Source organism: Narcine bancroftii, chromosome 3, assembly GCF_036971445.1.
Source record: "Narcine bancroftii isolate sNarBan1 chromosome 3, sNarBan1.hap1, whole genome shotgun sequence".
Classification (NCBI taxonomy): Eukaryota; Metazoa; Chordata; class Chondrichthyes; order Torpediniformes; family Narcinidae; genus Narcine; species Narcine bancroftii.
Genome location: NC_091471.1, coordinates 83,169,355 through 83,193,821, shown reverse-complemented (window position 1 = coordinate 83,193,821; position 24,467 = coordinate 83,169,355). Strand labels below are relative to the sequence as shown.

The following is a 24,467-nucleotide window of genomic DNA, read 5'->3' as shown; positions in this document are numbered from 1 at the left end:
ATTTTAAAGTGAATAAAGGTGGATAAATCCCAGAGCCTGGCAAGGTATTGACAAATCTTGGCCTGTACTCATTGGAATTTAGAAGAATCTCACTGAAGCATTTTGAATGTTGAAAGGCATGGACAGAGGAGGTGTAAAGAGGTTGTTTCCGCATGGTGAGAGAGTCAAGGTCAGTGGTTTTCAAACTGCCCCTTAAGATCACATTCCACCTTAAGCAATCCCTACGCCATAAGTGCTCTGAGAGATTAGTAAGATATTGCTTAAGGTATGTGAGTGGAATGAAAAAGATTTGAAAACCACTGTTTTAATCGTACTATTATGAGCTTTCATTTTAATAAACTGGGATCATCACTGTAAGGAATAGTATAGATAGGAGGGACTGAATGGTCACACTTAACATTTCACACAAATACAAGTTACAGCCCAGCAATAATTCAATACATTGAAAGAACTGAGGAAAGGCTTGTCACAGAATTCAATACATTTGCAAAGACATTGTGATTTTGGAAGAGAGAACCATTTTGACTGCTGGAGAGAACACAGCCTTTTGAGGCAGCTCTTGTGGCTGGCCATTCCGTGGAATTCAGAGCAAAGCATGCTCTATGAATGACTGAGCCTTTTCGATTGATTGACCTGTGGCAGGAAGGTCTTTTTGGGAAGCAGTGCTTCATTTTGATTGGAGAGACTGCTTCATTTTAAGTGTGACTAGCAGCGAAGTTACTTGGAGACACTGGTGCCAGAGTCTTGGAAGCTTCATGGAGGCCACTCAGTTTGAGTCTTGCCTACAAAAGGACCTGGAGTGTTGTGACCACAGCTCGTGTGGATGGACACTTTTTCCCCAAAGGCAATGCAAGAAGAATTTGAGTCTGTAGCAGCCACAAGTCCAGTCTTCCCATCAGTTCATCGTTAATTCTGGGCATCAAATTTCAAAGTCCTATGCTGCAACACTGAATTTAAAAGATTGAACTTTGAAGCAACTTTCTAAATATTGGCCTGGACTGTAATAGTTTACACACACACACACCCACCACACCCACACACAAGAATATCTGTGCATAGTTGGGGAATAGATTTAGTGTTAAGGATAGCTTGAGTCAAGACTATAGTTTAAGAGTAAGGAATAAAATTAGTGTTTTAAAATTAAACATTGTTTGGTTCATTGCCAATTTCGGTTCGTTACGCCTGGTTCGTAACAATACCTAATTGGCTCATTATGTGCATGGTTTCATACTCCAAAGCAAATGGGTCAATGACAATTTTTCTCAAGCAAAATATTTTGGTAACAAATGGGCCTAAAGCAGTGGTTCTCAACCTTCCCTTTCCACTTACATGCCACCTTAAGCAATCCCTTACCAATCACAGAGCACTTATGGCATAGGGATTACTTAAGGTGGAATACAAGTTTAGGGGTCTAGAACAACTTCAGAATTGAAGGGCATCTGCTTAGAACAGAGATGCGGAGGAGTTTCTACAGCCAGAGGGTGATAAATTTGTGGAATTTGTTCCCACATGTAGTTGTGGAGGTTAGGTTATTGGGTATATTTAAGATAGAGATTGATAGGTTCTTGTTTAACCAGCGTATGAAAGGTTAAGGGGAGAAGGATGGGCAATGGGGATGAGTGTAAAAATGTATTAGCTCACGATTAAAGCACTCCATGGGCTGAAAAGCCTATTTCTGCTCTAATGTCTTAAAATTCTGTTCTTAAAAAAGGCTTCAAAAATAACCAGGAAATTATAAACTGGTGAGCCTTGACATCCGTCATAGCTACGTTGGAAAGTGTGCTAAGAGAATGGATATAGAAATATTTGGATGGCTAGGAAATGACTCGGGATAATAAACATGGCTTTGTGCATGGTAGGACATGGTTAACCAATCTGATAGTTTTTCAAGGAGGTTACCAGGAATGTTGATGAAGGAAAGCTGTGGATGTTGTCTGCATGGACTTTAGTAAGACCTTTGACAAGTTTCTACAAGGGAGGTTAGTCAGGAAGGTTCACTCGCTCTGTATTCAAGGTAGTAAATTTTGGCTTTGAAGGAGAAGCCAATTTTGGATGATTGCCCCTCTGACTAGAGGCCTGTGCTAGGTCTATTGTCAACTAAAGTGTTGATTTAAATGACAAACAACAATGTGGTCAATTGGATCAGCAAGTTTGCAGATGACTCAAAGATTGGAGATGGAGTAAACAATGAGGAAGCTTTCAAAGCTTGCAGAGGGCTCTGGACCGGCTGAACAAATAGGCTGCAAAATGGCAGGTGGAATTTAATACAAGTTTGAGCTGTTGCATTTTGGAAGGACAAACCAAGGCAGACCAAAATAGTAAACTGTAAGGTATGGATGTCTGCAGTAGAAAAATGGTTCTGGGAAAACAGATGCACACTTCCCTGAAAGTGGCATCACAGGTAGAGCACAAAGAGAGATTCTATCAAATTGGCCTGTAGAAATCAAAGTATTGAGTATAGGAATTGGAATATTATGGTAAAATTACAAGACATTGGTGAAGCCAAATTTGGAGTATTGTGTGCAGTTATGGTCAACTAACTACAGGAACAATATCAATAAAATTGAAAGGGTGCAGAGAAGATTTATCATTATGTTACTGGGACTCAATGAACTGAGTTACAGGACAAGGTTAAACAATTTAGTACTTTATCCTTGGAACAAAGAAGAATGAGGGAAGATTCGAGAAAGGCATACAAAATTATGCAAATAGACTTTTTCTACTTGCTTGTGAATCAAACCAGAGGACGTGGATTAAAGGTGAAAGGGAAAAGTTTCAGGGGAATCTCTTCACACAGAGAGCAGTGGAGAGTGGAATGAGCTGCCAGCTGAAGTGAATGCAGGCTCAATTTTAACATTTAAGATGAATTTGGACAGATACATGGATGGGAGAGGGAATGTGTGCAAGTCAGTGGGACCTAGCAAAAACTGGATCAGCACAGACTAGAAGGTCCTGTTTCTGTGCTATAATGTTTTATAGTTCTATCTATTGAGTGATTGGTCTGTCATAAGTGATCAGTGGGACGAGGCAGAATAATAGTTCAGCACAGATTAGAAGGGCTGAAAGGCTTGTTTTCTTAATGTTCTGTAATGTTCTATGTTTCCATGGTTCTGTAGATATATATAATAGAACACTGATTACAGAACTCAACTATTCCCATGATAGATGGGTCATTAACTTGAAGACCTCAAATGATAATTGATAAAGATCTACAAAAAGTAACAAATCATTTTCTTTAATTTACACAGAGAGTACTTTGGACCTAGATTCAATTATAGCACTGGAAAAACAATGAAATAATTTGTAAGGCTTTATGGAGAGAGTGGGTGAAGCAAAATTAGCTGGGTCACCCTTGCAAAGAGCTAATACAGACATGACTAGCCAAATGGACTCCTTCTAAGCTGTGTTACATTGACCAAGGAAGGATGTACTTCCCTTTAAAGAGTTATGATAAAGATTTACTAAATTGATTACTGGAATGAGAAGCATTTCTTCAAAAGAAATTTGTTTGAGTATGCCTCTTGCTCTCTGTAATTTAGCAAACAAAAACCTTTGGAAACAACATTCTGAAGACTCAATAAGGAACCTGCTTTTTAAAAAGTTTACTGCGGCTGATGCATCAAGACTCAAAGAGTCACAGTCTCCAAAGGAAAGTTGCCTATTTAGCATTGTGACAAAGAAAATTCTTCACTCTTGAGAATTATTAATTGTTGGAATTTCCCAACACATAGTGCACTCTCAGAGAACAATTAGGAATTTAATTAAATTTTTGGTCACTTTGGGAATCAGGGAAGTCAGGAATAGGGAAGTGAATAATAGGGAAATAAGGTTGGTCTCAACTTCACTGAATGGCTTGAGTGGCCACATGGCCTATTTCCCTTCTAATCTTAATCCAGACTTCTGGATTACAAACTGCATAAGATACAAAGAACAAGTGAATTTATTCCACCTAATTTACTTTACCCAATTTCAATATGGGATGCATATGAATACATCAAAATAATTCACATCCTTCAAGTTATGTAGGTTTTTCAATGAATTAGTTTGTCCAAAAAAAAACCCAATCAAATGTTGCATAAAGAACTGTGGTAAATACTAAGACAATGTCTGTCTCACAAATAGAAAACATGAAAATGCAAGGAATAAACTATTTAAATACATCAAGTTAAATTAATTTGATACCAATCAAGTCAAAACATCAAAAAGATAGAAATTATATCCTGAACTTTTATCCATCAAGTCATGCAAGTCTGCACACCGTTACAACACTTTGTGAACAAATTACATCTTTTTAAACCCTTTGGTGCCAAGATAGACTGAACTGCATCATAGAAAACAAATTATAAGACAAACTGAATGTTTAAAATGTGTTTTACATTCAGGTATCAATTCCAACATTTACAAAAAATACAACACTACTTTTTTTCCCCCCCATAATCCACTCCAGGGTACCTCTTAACATGTTTTAATTCTCTCACCACATTTGTTAACTGATGAATTAACACACCTCCACCAGAACGTGCCCCAGCAGACTCCAAACTATCTGAAGAATTGTGTCGCCTGCGATTCACGTCATAACGATTTTCCAGTCGGACAAATGTTTCAGGATTCTTCTCAACGTTGAGTGACTGCTATATATGTATATAAAAGAAATGCAGATGTGGGTGAAAAAATAAGCACTGAAAGTAGATATTAATTATTTTAATACAAAAATACAAGACTATCATCTACCTGTTTTGTGTTTTTCAAAGGATAACAAAAATTAATTCAAGGTGAGATTTATTTTGATTTGGACAAATATTTGTCAGGAAGGCACAGTAACAACGGCACTTCCTGAGAAGACTGAACCGGGCAAAGTTACTGACCACCATCATGTCAATCAAGAGCATCCTTGTTGGCTGCATCAGTGTGGTACAGTTGTTGCAGAGAAATGGATTGGAGGTCAATCCACAGGACCATTAGAGCAATAGAGAGGATCACTGGATTCTCTCTCCCACCACACCCTGAGCACCCCTCCCCCCCAACTTTTGACAATATCTACAAGGTTTGAAGAGGGTGCACAAAATCAATAGGCCTTTTCACACTGCCATGTAAAATGTGGATTCACGGGAAATTTTCCTGGGAACCCTCCAGTGAACTAGCGGTGTGAAAATGTCAGCCCAAGAAAATACCCGGGTCACCTTCTCCCTGCGGTCTGAATCAGAAAATGGCTGAATAGGGAAAGCGCCATGGTGACGCAGCACTTAAGTGCTGATGTCAATCAAGAAATATGTGGGAGAGGTGTTTATGCAATAGGATTGTGAATTGAATTACTCAATTTAAACATATAGCATTAGTTTTAATGATTTTTGGAAAAGTCTCGACCGCCATTACTGTGCCATCCGACTTCCAAAAGGATTTCCTGTGAGCTGGGGGCAGGAAAATTACAGGGAATTTGTATTGTGGTGTGAAAGGCCCGGGAGGTCCTGCCTTCCCAGGAATTTCATCCCGGTCCAAGTAGGGTCACCGCTTGCCAGCGGTATAAAAAGGCCTAGCGAGGACCCCTTCAACCCTCCACGCAGTTGCTCCTGTTGGGAAAGAGACAGAAGCACTACCAGGCTGATCAACAGCTTCTTTCTGCAGAGAGTGAGAATGCTAAATGAATTGCTCACACTACTATCCAAGACTCTACTATTTATTAAAGAATATTTATTATCTATGTATATTTGTTCTGCATATGTATCACTTGTCTGGTTGTGTGTTTGTTTCTTTTGCACTATCGGGTTGTACTTATGCAATCAGATGATAAATAAACTCTAACTTTATTTGACCTGAACTTGAAATATAGGAGTATGTGAACAACTAGAATCAAACAATCACAATGAGATGACGAGTCAACTAATGTGTTCTTACATCCAAAGAGTTTTTAAATTAACTGATTCACAAGAACATGTAAAATACACTCTCTACTTCATTAGAAAACAAGTCAACATACACATAGAAATCCTGAAGTAGGTAAAAATCATTAAAATGGTCAAGAAGATCACTGGGGTCTCTCTTTCCTTAACTGAGAACATTTACTATGTATATGTGTGCAATGTTCTGGAGAAACACTTCATCTAATTGAACATATGCAGTCAGGTTTTAATAACCTTAAACTTGATAACCTATGAGGAAGCTTTCAGCTCTCAATGCCTTCTCATTGCCCCTCTAAACTTCCTTGTGTCCATTTATCCTCATGTATCTTTCTCATACTACTTCAGATTCAATCACCTACCTACACAAGAATCAATTCACAATAGGGAATTAACCCAGACATCTGAGATGAGGAAAAAAAAAACAAAATCACATGAAGACCTGCACTGTCAGAGAGAGAACATGCAAGCTCCACACTGATCCAGATCTGGGAGACAGCAGCTCTACTAATGCACCACTGTACAATCAATTCCACAATCTTTAAACTCTGTCTCTACCTATCCTTTCCACACCTGGCTCCATTTCCCTATTTTTCTTTTTATCTCCCCCTTGCATGTTTCTATCCATCACCCACCAGAGTGTCTCTGCATTCCCCACAATCCTTTCCCCAACTGAGTCCTTCGTCCCATGATCCCCCCCCACCACCTGGTTCCTCTCATCACCCCTCAGCCTCTGCCTCACCCATTATAGCGACACTTTCCAGGTTCTAGTATTTCCTAATTTCAAAACGTGCCACCTTCAGGAAACGTGAAGATGATATTCCGAATTGCTATTATTAATCCAATCAGCCAAACTTTGATTCGTTGATAAAATGGATAAAGATTTTGCATAACTTCGCAATAAGATTTTCTTAACAATGAATAAACAAAGCATATTTAAAGATGTAACGATATTCAACTTTAAAGAGATATACGAAAAGAAACAAGACGAATTCAAAGAAAATGATCTCGAGCTCATGTCCCCTTAATAGTTTGTTGAATCCAAGTCTAATGTCGGTGACAAAGCTCTTTCAATAGTTCCTGTGCAGGTTAAGGCTAAAAATGGGAGTTCCATACTGAAGAACTACACATTTCTTGATCCAGGAAGTACTGCGTCATTTTGTATTGCTGAATTAATGAATAAACTTCATCTTCATAGTAAAAGATCACAGATCTTGTTGAAGACAATGAATGATGAAAAGAACATTGAAACTAATATAGTTTCAGATTTACAGATTGCTGGATTGAATAGCAATGAATTTTGCGATCTTCCAAGTGTATATACTCAGAAGACCATGCCTGTGAATGAGAATATTCCCTATCAGGATGATATCAAACAGTTGAATCATCTAAAATACTTTTGCTTACCAAAGATTGATGTCAAAATCAAGATGTTAATTGGATTAGATGTACCAAAGGCTCTCAAACCTCTAGAAGTAATAAGGAATCAAAATGACGGACTTTATGCTGTGTGAACGTTGCTTGGGTGGACAATTAATGGACGATTAGGAGGAAAAATGAATAATTATCAAAAGTTGTTGAATGTGAATGTCAACCAAATTTCAGATGTCAAACTTAATGATCAGTGGGAACAATAGTTTAAAATTGATTTCCCTGAATGTCTCACAGATATTCAAGAACCGTCGAAGGAGGACAAGCAGTTTCCGGATTTAGTTACAAATTCTGTTAAAGATGTTGATGGTCATTACTGTATAGTATTACCTTTGAAGAAAAGAGAGATTTGCATGCAAGATAATAAAAGTAATTGCAGAGCAGCGTATGTTGAATTTGAAGAGAAAATTCAAGAGAAATTCTTCCTTTCATTTGGAATATACCAATGTCATGTTGGACACGATAACCAAGGGTTATGTAGAAAAGGTATCCGAAGATAACTTAGAATGTAAAGATGGCAGAAAATGGTATTTACCTCATCATGGAGTTGTATATCCACAAAAGGAGAAACTACGCACAATATTTGATCGTGGAGCATCATTTCAAGTAGTTTCATTGAATTCTCAACTTTTTCAAGGTCCAGACTTAACTAGTACTTTAATAGGTGTTCTGATAAGATTTTGATATTGAAGTGATGTTTCACCAATAAAGGTTATGGTGATTACAGTAAAGATATGATTTAATATGTTATTCTTGGATTTGTCGAACTATGAAGGGGAAGTGAGCTTGAGATAATTTTCTCCTAATTAGTGATATTTCTTCTTGCATATCTTTAAAGTTGGATATCGTTATATCTTTAAATACGGTATATGCTTTGTTTACTCATCATTATGAAAATCAATTAATGGATTAATGAGATAGTAATTCAGAATATTGTTCCCCACTTTTCCTTGAAGATGATATGCTTTGAAATTAGGAAATACTAGAACCTGGAAAGTGTTGTCTATATTTTGATTCCAAAAAAAAATTGATCTCACGTCCCCTTCATAGTTCGTCAAAGAATGAGATGCAAGCTCTTAGTCAGCACTGATATTACGACATAGTCACTATGGTAACACTACAAACAATAGTCTTCTTAAAGAGACAAGCACAAAATTAACTAAAAATCAAAACACAAGGTTTTAACCTTTACACCCATCCCTCTCACCTCTATAATGATCATTTTCCCTCTACATTCTCAGCCAAAAAGACAATGATCCCTTTACCTTCACAGATGCAGCTTGACCTGCTGTTTTTGTTTCCAGTAGTTCCTTTTTCTCATGTCGACATTTTAAAGAGGTTATCCAGTAGACCCCCTCTCCAACTTTCCTGCCTACTCTACTAAATTAGGCTTTACCTTTTGATGATTTAAATATCAGCATGCTTTTTGCTTAGAAAACAAGAGATCAGAATAGTTTACTTCTCAAGATATTTAAACATTATTAACAATATTTAGTATGAACAAGGCACCTAATTTAAAGAGATAACAATAATCTAACCAGAAGCACAAAATCAACGAGGATAGATAGAGCAGGTCAGAGTTTAACCTATAAAACAAAGAAAGGTAGAAAGGGAGAGAAATTTTCAGAATGTACTTTTAAATCAGAGCAGCATGAAAGGAGAAGCTACACAAGAGTCTAGACTCAGAAGCTGTTTCCAGAGTATTGCAAGCTATAGTAGATGAGAAAAAATGAGATTCTAAAGACATCTGAATATTTTTTAAAAAAAACTAGTTTCAGCAGATGGCATGAAATTTCTGTGAGTATAAAGGGAGAAGTATAATTGGATTGAAGTTTACAAGGGACAAAAGATGCACATTTTTTCATCTCCAAAAGTATTTACTCCATTTCTTTCTTTAAATTGCCACTTAATATCTGCCAAGGTAACAATGGCTCAGGGTCATCTATTCAAATTAACTGAATGTGTCATTTTATTATTTGATAATTGATAATATTTGATAATAGTTCAGCACTTCCATCAAATATATTCTATATAAATCTATTTTGTTACTCAAGCAGGTGGTTAGTCCAAAATGCCAAAACCTGGATAAGAATGTTGCAAATGCAGAAAGACAATGGTACGGAGCTGAAAGTAGACAGTTTTTGTGCTGTGGAGGACATTTTCAATAATTAATTTGAGATCAGGATTGTAAAAAGTCAATTTTCAAAAATTAACCACTGAATAGGGTTGGTGTTATATTTAGGGACTTGTGACTGCAGCCAAATACATCAGAAAGTGTGGCTCCACAGGATTGGCTGGAAGGTCATACACATGCAGAAGAGGGGCTAAGGAAGATAGTAAAGAAACAAGTGACTGCAGGTCTCATGGATCCTTGGATCACTTCAAGGAAACAATCACTCAACTTCCACAGGAAAATGGAGTTACCTTTATTACCTCTCAAACTGAACATTCTGATGCACATTACTAGCATCATTTTCTACTTTCCATACACTTATCATCTAAAACTTTTGCTATGATCTAATGTTCCCTGACCTATTCATTCTTCATTGCTGTGCTTAATGACCTACAAATGAATGCCTTGGTTTACAAACATACTGTTATGAGCCCAAAGAACCCCAAAACCCAGAAGCAATAGACATTCACCAAGACTAGTTAGTTAAACAAAAGTTGTTTTTAATTACCTTTAACATGAAAACAGAATTAAACTTTATCTTATCTATATTAACTTAACTAACCCAACTTAATCCTCTTCTAATTCGAAGCGCACATGTATGCAATGTGTGTGTAAATTTAAGAAAAGTTCTTTGGTTCACAGTTCAATCTCACTTCTCATTCTTCCAAGTTCTCTGGATGCAAGAAATTCTTACACCGTGCACAGAATTTAACAAGTATAAAGTTCACCGGGCTTTGGTGCTCGAAAGGTAAATGTTTACCACTCAGGAAGGTTCTTTGTAGGTTTGCAGAGAGAGATTTGTTGTTCCAGGATTTCCACAACTGAGGTACCACCATTAGTCACCTCAATGTCTTGCTGATGAAACTTGCCCCATCAGGGTTCTCCAGATGATAACCCTTCTTTCAGGCTACCACAGAGTTCCTTTCTGTTCCTCTTATTCCGAGAGAAACATCAGCACTTCCAGCCATCCGCCACTCTGGAGTTTCTGTTTCTGTTCCAATCAGCTTCTCCTGCTGTTTCAGTGGTGACTCTCTCTCTCTCTCTCTCTCTCTCCATCTCAGATTCCAACACTGCCAACCACATGTCCTTCTTTCTCTCTCTCTCACTTGCAAAACCCCCTCTTTCTCCAGCAAACAATAGGAGTCAGTCTTCTGCTCCCATCTGTTGTTTTCGGTAAATAAACCTCTCAATGTCCTTTGAGTGAGCACTTTGCAGAAAGGACAGAAGTCTTGTAAAAATGTTCAACACAGACGACCTGTCTCCAGTCCATGCATTTCATGACATCATTTCAATTAGCACCTACTTGTGAAATGTGCATATCATTCCAAAATAAAGTCACTGAATACGAATTATTCAGTATTTCAAATAAGATGTTTTAAAATATGTGTGTATGTATGTAATCTACTCTAATTTTACCAATTTATCTCCCAAATACATCTACAAATATTACATCACAATACATACTACTGAGTCAGCTGGAAATCCGAAATAAACATTTGAAGTATGCATCAAGTAGCATCCCTGAAGAGGACAAAAAAAGCAAACATCATTTTACTGCCTTCACCATCCAGTCTTTCTCCAAAGTTTTCTGATAACGTTTTTCTGCCCAAAATGAACAACACCATTCTTTTAGTGACCAATTATCTCTTTAAACCTCTGTACTTCCGAATCTTCCAACCTGATGACACATCCATAAATTTTTGGTCTTCGACCATAACTTGTGTCGCCATTTTTATTTCAAGAAACAGATAGATATTTAAGCCACAAAAAAATCCATAATTGGAAATAGTTGTGTTGTTATGGTGATGCTCTGCTAATAATTGTGCAAGAAAGAGTGAAAAGAGACAAAAATTAAAGGAAGAATGAAGTAGAGAACAGCAAGGATGTGAATTACATTCAACAAGTTTGGCACAGTGGCAGAAGCAGAAACCTGAAAGAGATCCAAACATTGTGGGAAAGCCAGCCACAGATTTGGGAGACAACACTCATTCAACATCCATCACCAAAAGTAGATTACAAGGACCACTGATTGTATACAGTTGTCAGTCTGGGCCAACAGTGAAAGAACAAGATGGAAAGACACAATCAGCTCATCCACAATTGTTATAGCTTGATCTTTAACTATTGGTAGAAATTTCAACAGAATGGCCTTTGTGAAAACAAGATTTTGCTTTCACCTTTTGGTTTGACTATCACAGCAATGTACAAAATTTAATAGATTCAGATGACATTCAGCCATTCAAAAATGGTCTGGCATGAGGGAGTATGAACCACCAGCAAAATTGGATTTCACCACAACCTACCATCATTTGCTTTGATTTATCCCTTTTTTTACCATGAGATCAAAAAGCTGATCAATAATTGTCCACATGAGAGAATGAAAGAGCATGGCAGGAGCAGCATTACGCACCAAGCTGTGCAACAACAGAACTAAATGTTTGTTTTTGAGTAAACAGTAAAAGTTTTGAAGTCATACATATCCAATTGGTAATAGTAGCAGACCATTCAATAACAGGAGGAAAGCCATCTCCAGTCACAGAACATAAAAACTCCACACAGTTATTTCCTGCCCCTAAGATTGAATTGAGAGGGCAGTAAAAATCACCTTGCTTGAAAAGTACCAAAATGAAGAAATGAATAGTCACAAATCCAAAGGTCATGGATTATGAAACAGGAAATAAGATGAGCCTAATTTGGCAATTTTAGTCTGGCAAGAGTACAGTAGGCCAAATTGGCCTCCCATTGTGTCAAGTTTACAGGTATTTCATTCCATCTACCAAAAACAAATAAAATCTAGCCATTTGCATTGACAAATCTCTGAATGACCAAAGTGATAGAAATTGTAATTAGCAGAGTTGCCATAACTTAACCACCAAATATTCAGTTTGCATGCTGCTCAGACCATCTGGGCTCATCTTTTTTAAAAAAACATTGGCAATAGAGCAGAATTCCAGAAATGAGAAGAAAATGACAGCTCTTGTTTCTGACACCATCAGACTCCCAAACAAAACTCACAAATATTCTGACTTTGCACATTATTTATTATTGAACATTTATTTTTTGTACTGCACAGTTTGTTTGCACTTCCTTCAGTTTACATTTCTTTCTTTTGTATGCACATCTTATCTCGAGTCCAATTATTTTGCACAACCAATAGGTAGGAATTCTGCCGAGAGCGGCATGAAAAGGAATCTCAAGGTTGCATGTGATGTCATGTCAGACAATAAATCTGAATTTCAAACTTTTTGAACTTTGTTATTTGCCCTTATTACAAAATCCATAAAATTGACATTAATGGGAATTGTGGTTATTGCTTCAAGTACAAAAGAGGAACGTGGATGCAGGAAGCCAATCAAATCAATCCAAGGATATAACTGCAGAGGTTTCTCAGGGCAACAGATGCTTAATCATCTTCAAGAGCCTCATTCTTGATATTCTGCATGGGTATTCCTCAAGGTTGAGGAGGGAAGATGTTTGCTGATGAAGCACCCCACATTTCTAAACAGCAAAAACTGAGCAGACAAGCACTAAGTAATAATCATCTCAATCCAGAGGAAGTAAAATCATTTGTCGTGAGAGTTATAGAACAATACAGCACCGTACAGGCCCTTCAGCCCATATTATACACCAACACAATATACACCAACACAAAAAAAAAAACTCAACCCTTCCTCCTTCATAACCCTCTATTATTCCTTCATCCAAGTGTCTTAAATGCCCGTTGTTCCAGCCTCCAACATCAGCCCTGATGCATTCCGGCAACTCAAAAAAAATTCCTTCCTTCACTTTGTACAGATTCCCCCTGCTGTTTCTTACACCCACCTGGGAAAAAGGAGCTGGCTGTCTACCTTATCTTATGCCTCTCAATCTTACAGACCCTTATTAAGTCACCTCTCATCCTTCTTCATTCCAAAGCAAAAAGCCCTAGCTCTGCTAACCTTTCCTCACAAGACATTTTCCAATCCAGGCAACACTCTGGAAAATCTCCCCTGCACCTTCTCCATTCCTTCCACATCTTTCCTGTAATGAGGTGACCAGAACTGAACAATAATCTCAGTGTGGTCGCACCAAAAATTTATAGAGCTGCAACATTACCTCACAACTCCTAAACTCAATCCTTCAACTAATGACAATAATAAGGATAACAAGTTCTTCCACACTTAAATATTCAACCATGATCTCAGCCTTCAGGTTTGATCTTCTGAAATTCATCACCTCACAATTATCCAGATAGAACTCCATCTGCCACTTTCCCACCCAAATCTGCATTCTGTGTATATCCTGTTGTAATCGATGATAACCTTCAACACAATCGCCAACACCTCCGATCTGCATATAGTCTGCAAACTTACTGACCCAATGAGTCCCCGAACAGATCCCTGAGGAACTACACTATCAATGACTTCTCAGCAGGATACTTTGCACCCACTTCTACTCTGCTTTCTAGAGGCAATTCTGAATCTACACAACCAAGGTTCCATGAATCCCATGCCTCACGACTTTTGGAATGAATCTCCCATGGGAGACTAAAATCCATATGTACCTCATCTACATCAATTTTTTTGTTGCCTCCACAAAAAACTCAATTAGACTCGTGAGGCATGACCTTCCACTCAAAACCATGCTGATGATGACTATACTTCTAAATGCTTGTTACTCCTGTCCTTAAGAATTTCCCAATAGTTTGTCCACCACTGATGCAAGACTCACTGGTCAATAATTCCCCAGTTTCTCCCTATTACCTTTTTTTTTTAAAAAAACCAAGGGGACCGAATTTGCCATTCTCCAATTCTCCGGCATTTCCAGCGTGTCCAAGGAGGATGCAAAGATTATTGCCAACACCCCAGCAATCTCTTTCCTCTCTTCCCATAGCAACCAGAGGTATATCTTGTCCAGTACCGGTAGCTTAACAATCCTAATGTTTTTAAGATATAGCACTTCCTCGTTCTGACCTCACCTTAACCATATATAACCACTTACAGCACAGAACAGGCCAGTTCGGCCCCACTAGTCTATGCCGTAGCAAATCCCCACCCTCTTAGTCCCACTGACCAGCACCCGGTCCATACCCCTCCAGTCCCCTCCCATCCATGTAACGATCCAGTCTTTCCTTAAATGTAACCAATGATCCCGCCTCGACCACGTCTGCCGGAAGCTCATTCCACATCCCCACCACCCTCTGTATAAAGAAATCTCCCCTCATGTTCCCCTTATAATTTTCCCGCTTCAATCTTAATCCATGTCCTCTAGTTTTAATCTCCCCCTTCTTAATTGAAAAAGCCTATCCACATTTACTCTGTCTGTCCCTTTTAAAATCTTAAACACCTCTATCAAGTTCCCTCACCATGCAATGATTCATCCTGGTGCAATTCTTTCAATAGGGATACAGGTGACATGCTGAATGTCCTCAGGCTTCTGAGGAATTATGGTACTTGTGTCTTTTCATAGTCATCACAAAGTGGTTGGACCAGGATAGATCACTATAGATAATTATCAGAAGAACATCGGGCTGTCCACAGCAGCACCAGATACAGGCAGGAGAGTGAGTTCCTTCCCTCATTTTAGCATCAAGCCACTAGTCTTCTCTTTTTCTATATTCCAGTTTTTCATTGTTTGTAATCTGGCCTACGACTGTGCTGTCACCTGAAAATTTATAAATGGTGCCGATTTCCACACAGTCATGGGCATAAAAGGAGGATGGTAAACACCCAGTGTACAATATTGCAGGGCACCATATGATAGATGATCATGAATAAGTATCGTCATCAATCCTCACTGATTGTTGTCTACAACAAAGGAAGTCATGAATGCATGGAGGGGTGGTATCATGGCCAGGGTCTCAGCTTGGGGATGAATTTATTTGGTACCATCATGTTGAAGATGGACCAGTTTACTCATTCAAAGCAGTAAAGCAAGATGTTGTTTTCTAAGAGCATCAATGTTCAACTTTTACCACCAGATCCTCATGTCCCAACATCTACTTCTCAGTAGGTTGGAGAACCAGTGTCTGGTGGTCTGATCTGTCAAAGTGTAGTATTTTTGATAGTTGTGTAGAGTGGTCAGTGACATGGAAAGGCAAGGGCAGCAATGAAAGGGAGCTATACAATCTCAAAAATTTTTAATTCATGTCACATCATCTTTATTTGGAATTACTTTGCTTTTGTTTCATTGTCACTGTATCAATACCCTTTATCTTCCTACCCAACAACACTAGGTATAACCTCACCATTTTAAGAGAGCGGCTTACAAAGATTGTGCAATTAGGAACAAGTGATAAACACCGATCTTGCCACTGACATGTTTACTAATGAATGAAGTGTGGTTTCAAATTATCTCCTGCAACCTTTGCTTTTGTATTGTAAGAGAATCCATTCAAATGTCTGAAAGGAGTTTTGATGAAAGCACTTCAGTTACCAGTTGCAAAAACTGGCTTGTCCTACCTATACAAACAATACTGAAAGAAAACATGGCACAATGTCCAAATGTTATCAAATTCTATTTTTTTTTCTACTTTCACCTTGATGGGCAACTATTTGCAAAGTTGTTTACATGGACTGGAAATATGCAAATCTAAACTGTGGATCCACCAGAAAAGAAAATTAACAGAGCTCCTAACTGCACTTTTCACCAAACTCAGAGAAATACAGTCTACAGTTATTTTGCTTCTGTTAAACTATGCAGCAGATCAGATGAAGTCCTGTGGACATCAAAGCAGAAGGCAACAGAAGGGAGAGTGCAGCCTGATAGGTAGAGACAGATAAGAAAAGGGCAAAAAAAAAAGTCAGGAAGGAATAGACAAAGGCTTAAAGGCAATAACTGGAGAAAACTAGGTTGAAATTTGATAAAAGTGTTGTGGAACCAAACATAGAATTAATGATGAATAAATGGTATTACTGGAGGAATAGATAGGAAGCAGTAGATCAAGAATGTGGGCAATAGGAAAATGGAACAAAGTGGGGGAGGAGTTTAGAGAATCTGGGTAGATCAGAAGACAAAAAAAAATGCACAGGTTGGCAGGTTCCTGAAATTGGAAAGTTCTGTGGGTTATAGACTGCTCAGGCGGAACACAAGTTCCCTGCTCTGTATTTGGTCCCACCCAGACAGTTGACAAGGCCAAGGATAGGCACATCAGTATAGGAATAGGAAGATGTATTGAAATAGAATGCAACCAGGAACTCGAGATAGCCATTGTGGACAGAGCACAAGTGCTCAGCAAAACAGTAATGTAGTCTTGCCAGTAGATGAAGTTAGAAGAAGCACATACAAATCTTTTTGTTTAAATAACAATATTAGTAGTCTATAGACATTAGCAAGGCCTTTGACAAGTTTCTTTGTGGTATGCTAGCCTGGAAGATCAGATCACACAGGGTGGTAATGGAAGGAGAAACTATTTAGGTTCCTGCTTGAATGTTAGGGAGGTAGTATTGGGTCAAGCATCACAACTCCAATTACAAAGAACAGTATTAGAAGCATTCATTCCTGGTGTTCTAACAAGAACTGGACCTCCTCTTGAGAAGCAAAGTAGGGCAAGTGACTGGGCTGTCAATAGGAGAATACTTTATGACTACTGACTACAAATCCATTCATTTTTGAATAGTTATGGGAAAATGATAGGTCTGGGTCACAAATTAAGAGTTCTTAATTAGAGCAGGAAATTTTTATTGCAAAGATTGAAGAGGATACTTGCAGGTACAGAGGCATCTGGCAAGTCAGAGGCTTTTAAGAGAGATAAGGAAAGCACGCTCCTGTCAGAGGGAAGGGCTATGATAGTAAGATAAGGGAATCCTGGATGCCCATAAATAGTGAGAATTTTGTAAAGTAAATGTTAATTATACACAGCTGAATTTAAGTGACTCTTTCGTGCATAAAGATGTAGGAGCTCAGAAGAAGGAGGGCAAAGTGGGACTCCAAGTTGGCTCGCCAAGAGATTCTACAAGTACTGTATATTAAATGCAAAAGAGTAACTTGGAAAGAAAAATCCATCTTAAGGATCATCACGATGGTCTACATGTTGAAACAGGTGATGGGCAAGGTCCTTAACACAATTTCTCATCTGCAATTACTTTGGAGCAAGATATGAGCTAAGGAATGATCATGAGCTTATTGTCATACACATATGCACCCAAACTTGGGGAAGTGAATAGCAATGTCTTGAAGAGAGCCCAGATTACAGAAAAGATGTTAAAGGTCTTAAAACACAGGAAGATGGATAAATCCCCAAAGCCTGATCAAGTGTATCTTAAGATGTCATTGAAGCAACTGAAGAAATTGCAGGAGCCCTGGCAGAAATGTTTCCATTGTTGAACATGGGTGAGGTGCAAGAAAATTGGGGATCAGCTGATGTCATATCTTTAACTAAAAGTGTTAAGATAATCCAGGAAACTACAGGCCAGGGATCTTAACATCAGACATGGGTAAGTGCCTGTAGGAGATTGTTGGAGACAGGATTGACTTTCATTTGGAAAAGCAAGGACTGATTAGGATAGTGAGTGAGCATGATTTTGTGAGTGGCAAAGTTTCTCATAATCCTGATCAGGGTTTCAGTTGTTGATATGGATTTCAGCAAGGCCTTTGACAAGTTTCTGCATGATATGCTAGCCTGGAAGGCCAGATCACACAGAATCCAATGCAAGCTGGGAAATGGAAGAGAAAATTAACTTGATGGTAGGAGAGAGGATGGCAGTGGAAGTATCTTACTCAGATTGAAGACCTGTGACCAGTTGGATCCACTCATTTGTCATCTATATCAACAACTTGGATGACCATGTAGTTAGTATGATAAGTTTGCCAATGAAATTGATGGAAAAGTGGACAGTGAAGAAGTCTCTCTGAGATTATTATAACAGGATCGAGATGAACTGAGAAAGTGGGTCAAGGAATGGCAGATGGAAATTAACTCTGATAAGTACAAGGCATTGCACTTTGGTAGGTTACACCACAGCAGGATCTATGTCATGAATGATTGGGCCATGGAGAGTCTTGGGGATACAAACATAATTTCTGGAAAGTGGCGACACAGACAAGGTAATGAAGGTGAAGTTTTGCCGTCAGGATTAGGGCATCGAGTACAGGAACATAATGATACAACTGAACAGTTGCTGAGACTGCACTTGGGAGAATTGTTATTTGCTTGTGCAATTCTGTAACATTTAAGATGGACAGGATGCCAAAAATATTCATGAGAATGTTGATTGGACTGGCAGGCTTGAATTATTTGAGAGGCTGGATTGACCTTGAATATGAAAGGCAAAGGTGAACTTCATAAAACCATGAAGGCCATAGACAAAGTAATGGTCTTAATCTCCCACCAGAGTTGTGAATGTAAAACTAGAGGCCATGGATTTAAACTAAGATTGAAAAGTGCCTGAGGGGTCTCTTCTTCAGAAGGTCAACCTGCCAGAAGAAGCACAAAAGCCAGGAAAATTGTAAAGTTCAAAAGGCATAAAGACATTTAGACAGGTGCAATGATAGGAAAGGTTTGGAGGACCATGAGTCAAATGCAATTGGCTTCATTGCAATGGAGATGATGTTGAGCCGAAGGGCCCTTTTCCTTGTGTAGAATTCATTACATTCATGCATTTTAAAGAGTGCATCAGACAGTGAGGAAATTTTCTAACTGGATGTGGAATCCTTCATGCTGTAAATTCTGTAATTGTGGATTCAATTACAAGATGATTCATTGAATATAGAACAAAAAGCTAATCATACTATTGTGTCTGGCTTTGAAAGAACTATCCAAATACATTTCCAATAGATGGTTATTTTCATAATTTTCTGAGATTTTAATTGCATTATTCACAGGATGGAGAGCAGCAAACAAAGCAGGAAAATATCAGGAATGATAGTACTCTGAGAATTACAAAGGAATAAATGAGCTTTGGAATTTATGTCCACTCTGGCGGCACAGTTTGCACAGCAGTTAGCACAACGCGGTAACAGCACCAGTGACCAGTGTTCAAATCCCACAATTTCTGTAAGGAGTTTGTACGTTCTCCCCATGTCTGCATGGATTTTCCCCAGGGGACTCCATTTTCCTCCCACCTTCAAAACATACCAGGGTTTTAGGTTAATTGGGTGTAATTGGGCATCACGGGCTTGTGGGCTGTAAGGATTGTTACCGTGCTGTGTGTCTACATTTTTAAAAAATCCCACTGGATAATAGGATGGTTAAGATGCCATAGTAGATTTTTCATTTTACCATTGTGGTAAGTGCAGCAAAATACGAGTTTGGACACAGGAGTGCACGAGGTTTACAAGAAAATTGCCTAATTTTTGCTTGGAAGAATAAATTAATAAACTGGTTATTGATAAAGAGATAATCTTACCACTTATTGAGTGTTTATTTCTTGCCACATTTTTTTGGAATATTTATTTGCAGGATGTGAACATTACCGGCAACACCAGCTTTTATTATTGCTCCTGAACTGAACAGGAAATTATTTATCAACACACAAGGTGGGTTTTGAGTCAGTAGTGAAACACACAAGTTTCTCCAATAATCTGGCCATTTCATAGCACTACAAAGCAATTCAATTCTCTCTCCCTCTCCTTATTTTCTTGCAAGCTACACACTGATCTACCCATTAACTCTTTGTCTCAGCTCAGATTCTATTACCACCTATTAACATTATCTAATTAACCAGTCAGCAAGTCTTTGACATATGGAAGCTAATTCCAGACAAAGGGCCAAGATTGAACCCAGGTCATTGGAGCTGGGAGGCAGCTTGCTGCTGCACCACAACATTATCCCTAGATGTTTTCACTTTTAAGATGAACAAAACTAGCAATTTCCTTTTATTTAATTACTTTAAATATCTTTTCTGTACTGGTGGGATTCAAATTCTTGTAAAAATGTCCCACAATTCTGGTTGCTGTTCGAGTAACTTAATCATTTCGCTTCTGGGCCTATAAGAAACAAAAAAAAAATGTTGCCTGACCTGTTGCGCATTTCAAACATTTTCTGCTTTTATCTTGGTTTCCTTCTTTGGTAAACAGAAAATGTCAGGGATCAAGGTGTGTAACATTTTAAAGAGGACAAATGTTGTAGTGAACTTTCAGGACACATTCTATTAATTTTGGATTTTTTTTTAAAAAGAAACATTTTGTATATAAAAAAAACAGCAACATTAACATTCTCTACCACAACATAGAATGGATCAGAAAAATGTAAATCATCTAAATGGAAAACCACTTTAATTCTCCATCTCACTCCCAATCTGTCCATGGTCTCCTGTTTTCATATAACAAAACCTGACATTGGACTGAGAGAACATCACCTCTCCATCTGTCTGAGCACTTTGCAACCCTCTGGATTTAATATTAAGTTCAAAAACTCAACAATTTGATTGAGGATTTTGGTTTTATTACATTTTCAATCTGTAAAGAATGTAAAAGGGATCGCAAAAACAGCAAATATTTGGAAAAAAGTAATCTAAGTCACTGTTGAAAGACATGCAACAGTGAACAAGGAATAACTATAACTGAAATGTGAACACAATTAAACTATCAGAGCGAGGGCTGGTCTCACATTCAAAAATTCAAGAGAAATTCAATAACAGGCATCTCATCACTGTGGCATATCTGGATGATTTTATTCAACTAGGAGGTCTTTGTGATGGAACAGCAGAGTGCATCGGCTGTGCAGGAAGCAAAAGGAATTGGGATAGGGTGGCTATCACAAGCTATTTTGTCCTGAATGATGTTGAACATGTTGAGTTGATGGAGGACATCGAGAAGCAGAGAACATCCCTTCACACTCCAATGCAGAGTCAAGAAGCAAGCCACTCATCACATGATACCAAATTCCAGCCATAGTATTTATCCAGATGATTGTCTGGTCAATGATGAAGCTTAGGATGTTGATTGTAAGGGACACAGCAGCAATAACACCACTAAACATCAAGATCATTTCTAGATGGAGAAATGTGCTACAAATGTTACCCTCCACCATGCCAAAATGCTGGCTATATGAATCTACGTGCAGGTATTAACTACTGCATTTGACAGAGTACAAGGACTCCCCCCCCCCCCCACCCCCCCACCTCGCCATTTTAGTGGTAAATTTTAGGAAAAAAATTGTTTTAATGTATTTACACGTAAAACAGACAAAGCATGGTAAAAAAATTATTTTAATAATACTGCTGTAATTAACAAGAGAAAATCATTTATAAGAGAACATTAAAACAAGTAACTATTGTCATGGAATAAGCTAATACAATTATGGAATAAAATACATCTTAAGGGGCAAGGTTACATTGTATGCATGGGGGGTTGGGGTTAGGTATTCCTTTAGGTACACTTCACAAACAGACATCACCATTTACATTTTGCAAGCAACATTAACATTTCACAAGAGACATCTCATTTGAAATGCCAGAAACTCCATGTCTACAGTGACTTTGAAGAGTGCTTTGGAAGTTTCACAAGCAGGTGTTAATTGGACTGATGTTGTGAATTGGAAATGGTCTATTTTCTTTAAAAGGCACAGATGTCCAGGCTCGGAAATTGAATAGTCTTTTGACGTGCCAGCCATCAAAGTCTGGTTGAAGTTTGCTGTCGAAGAGGGATCATGTAGTTTGACAGACAGTTTACAGCAGGAGTTGGTTTTGGAAACTGCAAGTTTTGCAGACCAGCTATAAGACCCACCCCATTTAAAGGAAGGTTTTGAATTCTGAGTTCAGCCTATTCTAAACACTTACAATCAATTTCAAGAGGATGTGGCTGGTTAACGTGTTTCTCCTGAAATAGGAGAAAAAGAGCTCTGTGGTAACCTGGAAGACCCATGAGGGGGCAAGTTTCTTCAGAAAGACACTGAAGTAGCTGGTCAGTTTGTGTGCGTCCAATGAACAACAAATCTGTCTCTCTGAAACCAACAAAGAACTTACTTTGCAGTAACAATTTAAGATAAAGCACCAAAGCCTGGTGAAGATCATTAATGTTAAATTCTGTGCACAGTATCTTTGGCTTGGCTTCGCGGATGAAGATTTATGGAGGGGTAATGTCCACGTCAGCTGCAGGCTCGGTTGTGACTGACAAGTCCGATGCGGTTACAGCGGTTGCAAGGGAAAATTGGTTGGTTGGGTTTGGGAGTTGGGTTTTTCCTCCTTTGCCTTTTGTCAGTGAGGTGGGCTCTGCGGTCTTCTTCAAAGGAGGTTGCTGCCCGTTGAACTGTGAGGCGCCAAGATGCACGGTTTGAGGCGATATCAGCCCACTGGCGGTGGTCAATGTGGCAGGCACCAAGAGATTTCTTTAGGCAGTCCTTGTACCTCTTCTTTGGTGCACCTCTGTCTCGGTGGCCAGTGGAGAGCTCGCCATACAACACGATCTTGGGAAGGCGATGGTCCTCCATTCTGGAGACGTGACCTACCCAGCGCAGTTGGATCTTCAGCAGCGTGGATTCAATGCTGTTGGCCTCTGCCATCTCGAGTACTTCGATGTTGGAGATGAAGTTGCTCCAATGAATGTTGAGGATGGAGCAGAGTCAACGCTGGTGGAAGCGTTCTAGATGCTGGTAGAGGACCCATGATTCGGAGCCGAACAGGAGTGTGGGTATGACAACGGCTCTGTATACGCTAATCTTTGAGGTTTTTCAGTTGGTTGTTTTTCCAGACTCTTTTGTGTAGTCTTCCAAAGGCACTATTTGCCTTGGCGAGTCTGTTGTCTATCTCGTTGTCGATCCTTGCATTCGATGAAATGGTGCAGCAGAGATAGGTAAACTAGTTGACCTTTTTGAGTTTTGTGTGCCCGATGGAGATGGTGGGGAGCTGGCCGTCATGGTGGGGAGCTGGCCGTCATGGTGGGGAGCTGGCCGTCATGGTGGGGAGCTGGCCGTCATGGTGGGGAGCTGGCCGTCATGGTGGGGAGCTGGCCGTCATGGTGGGGAGCTGGCCGTCATGGTGGGGAGCTGGCCGTCATGGTGGGGAGCTGGCCGTCATGGTGGGGAGCTGGCCGTCATGGTGGGGAGCTGGCCGTCATGGTGGGGAGCTGGCCGTCATGGTGGGGAGCTGGCCGTCATGGTGGGGAGCTGGCCGTCATGGTGGGGAGCTGGCCGTCATGGTGGGGAGCTGGCCGTCATGGTGGGGAGCTGGCCGTCATGGTGGGGAGCTGGCCGTCATGGTGGGGAGCTGGCCGTCATGGTGGGGAGCTGGCCGTCATGGTGGGGAGCTGGCCGTCATGGTGGGGAGCTGGCCGTCATGGTGGGGAGCTGGCCGTCATGGTGGGGAGCTGGCCGTCATGGTGGGGAGCTGGCCGTCATGGTGGGGAGCTGGCCGTCATGGTGGGGAGCTGGCCGTCATGGTGGGGAGCTGGCCGTCATGGTGGGGAGCTGGCCGTCATGGTGGGGAGCTGGCCGTCATGGTGGGGAGCTGGCCGTCATGGTGGGGAGCTGGCCGTCATGGTGGGGAGCTGGCCGTCATGGTGGGGAGCTGGCCGTCATGGTGGGGAGCTGGCCGTCATGGTGGGGAGCTGGCCGTCATGGTGGGGAGCTGGCCGTCATGGTGGGGAGCTGGCCGTCATGGTGGGGAGCTGGCCGTCATGGTGGGGAGCTGGCCGTCATGGTGGGGAGCTGGCCGTCATGGTGGGGAGCTGGCCGTCATGGTGGGGAGCTGGCCGTCATGGTGGGGAGCTGGCCGTCATGGTGGGGAGCTGGCCGTCATGGTGGGGAGCTGGCCGTCATGGTGGGGAGCTGGCCGTCATGGTGGGGAGCTGGCCGTCATGGTGGGGAGCTGGCCGTCATGGTGGGGAGCTGGCCGTCATGGTGGGGAGCTGGCCGTCATGGTGGGGAGCTGGCCGTCATGGTGGGGAGCTGGCCGTCATGGTGGGGAGCTGGCCGTCATGGTGGGGAGCTGGCCGTCATGGTGGGGAGCTGGCCGTCATGGTGGGGAGCTGGCCGTCATGGTGGGGAGCTGGCCGTCATGGTGGGGAGCTGGCCGTCATGGTGGGGAGCTGGCCGTCATGGTGGGGAGCTGGCC

The 24,467-nt window shown here is 40.2% G+C and overlaps 1 protein-coding gene across 2 annotated transcripts in view; it reads right to left on the bottom strand.

Moving 5' to 3' along the window:
- Positions 1 to 24,467, bottom strand: part of LOC138757316 (vasculin-like) — a 90,144-nt gene that overhangs the window by 48,665 nt on the left and 17,012 nt on the right. For both annotated transcript variants that reach the window (XM_069924441.1, XM_069924442.1), the window contains exon 4: positions 4,508 to 4,631. In XM_069924441.1, the coding sequence (XP_069780542.1) occupies positions 4,508 to 4,631 (124 nt within the window). The remainder of the gene's footprint in view (positions 1 to 4,507; positions 4,632 to 24,467) is intronic.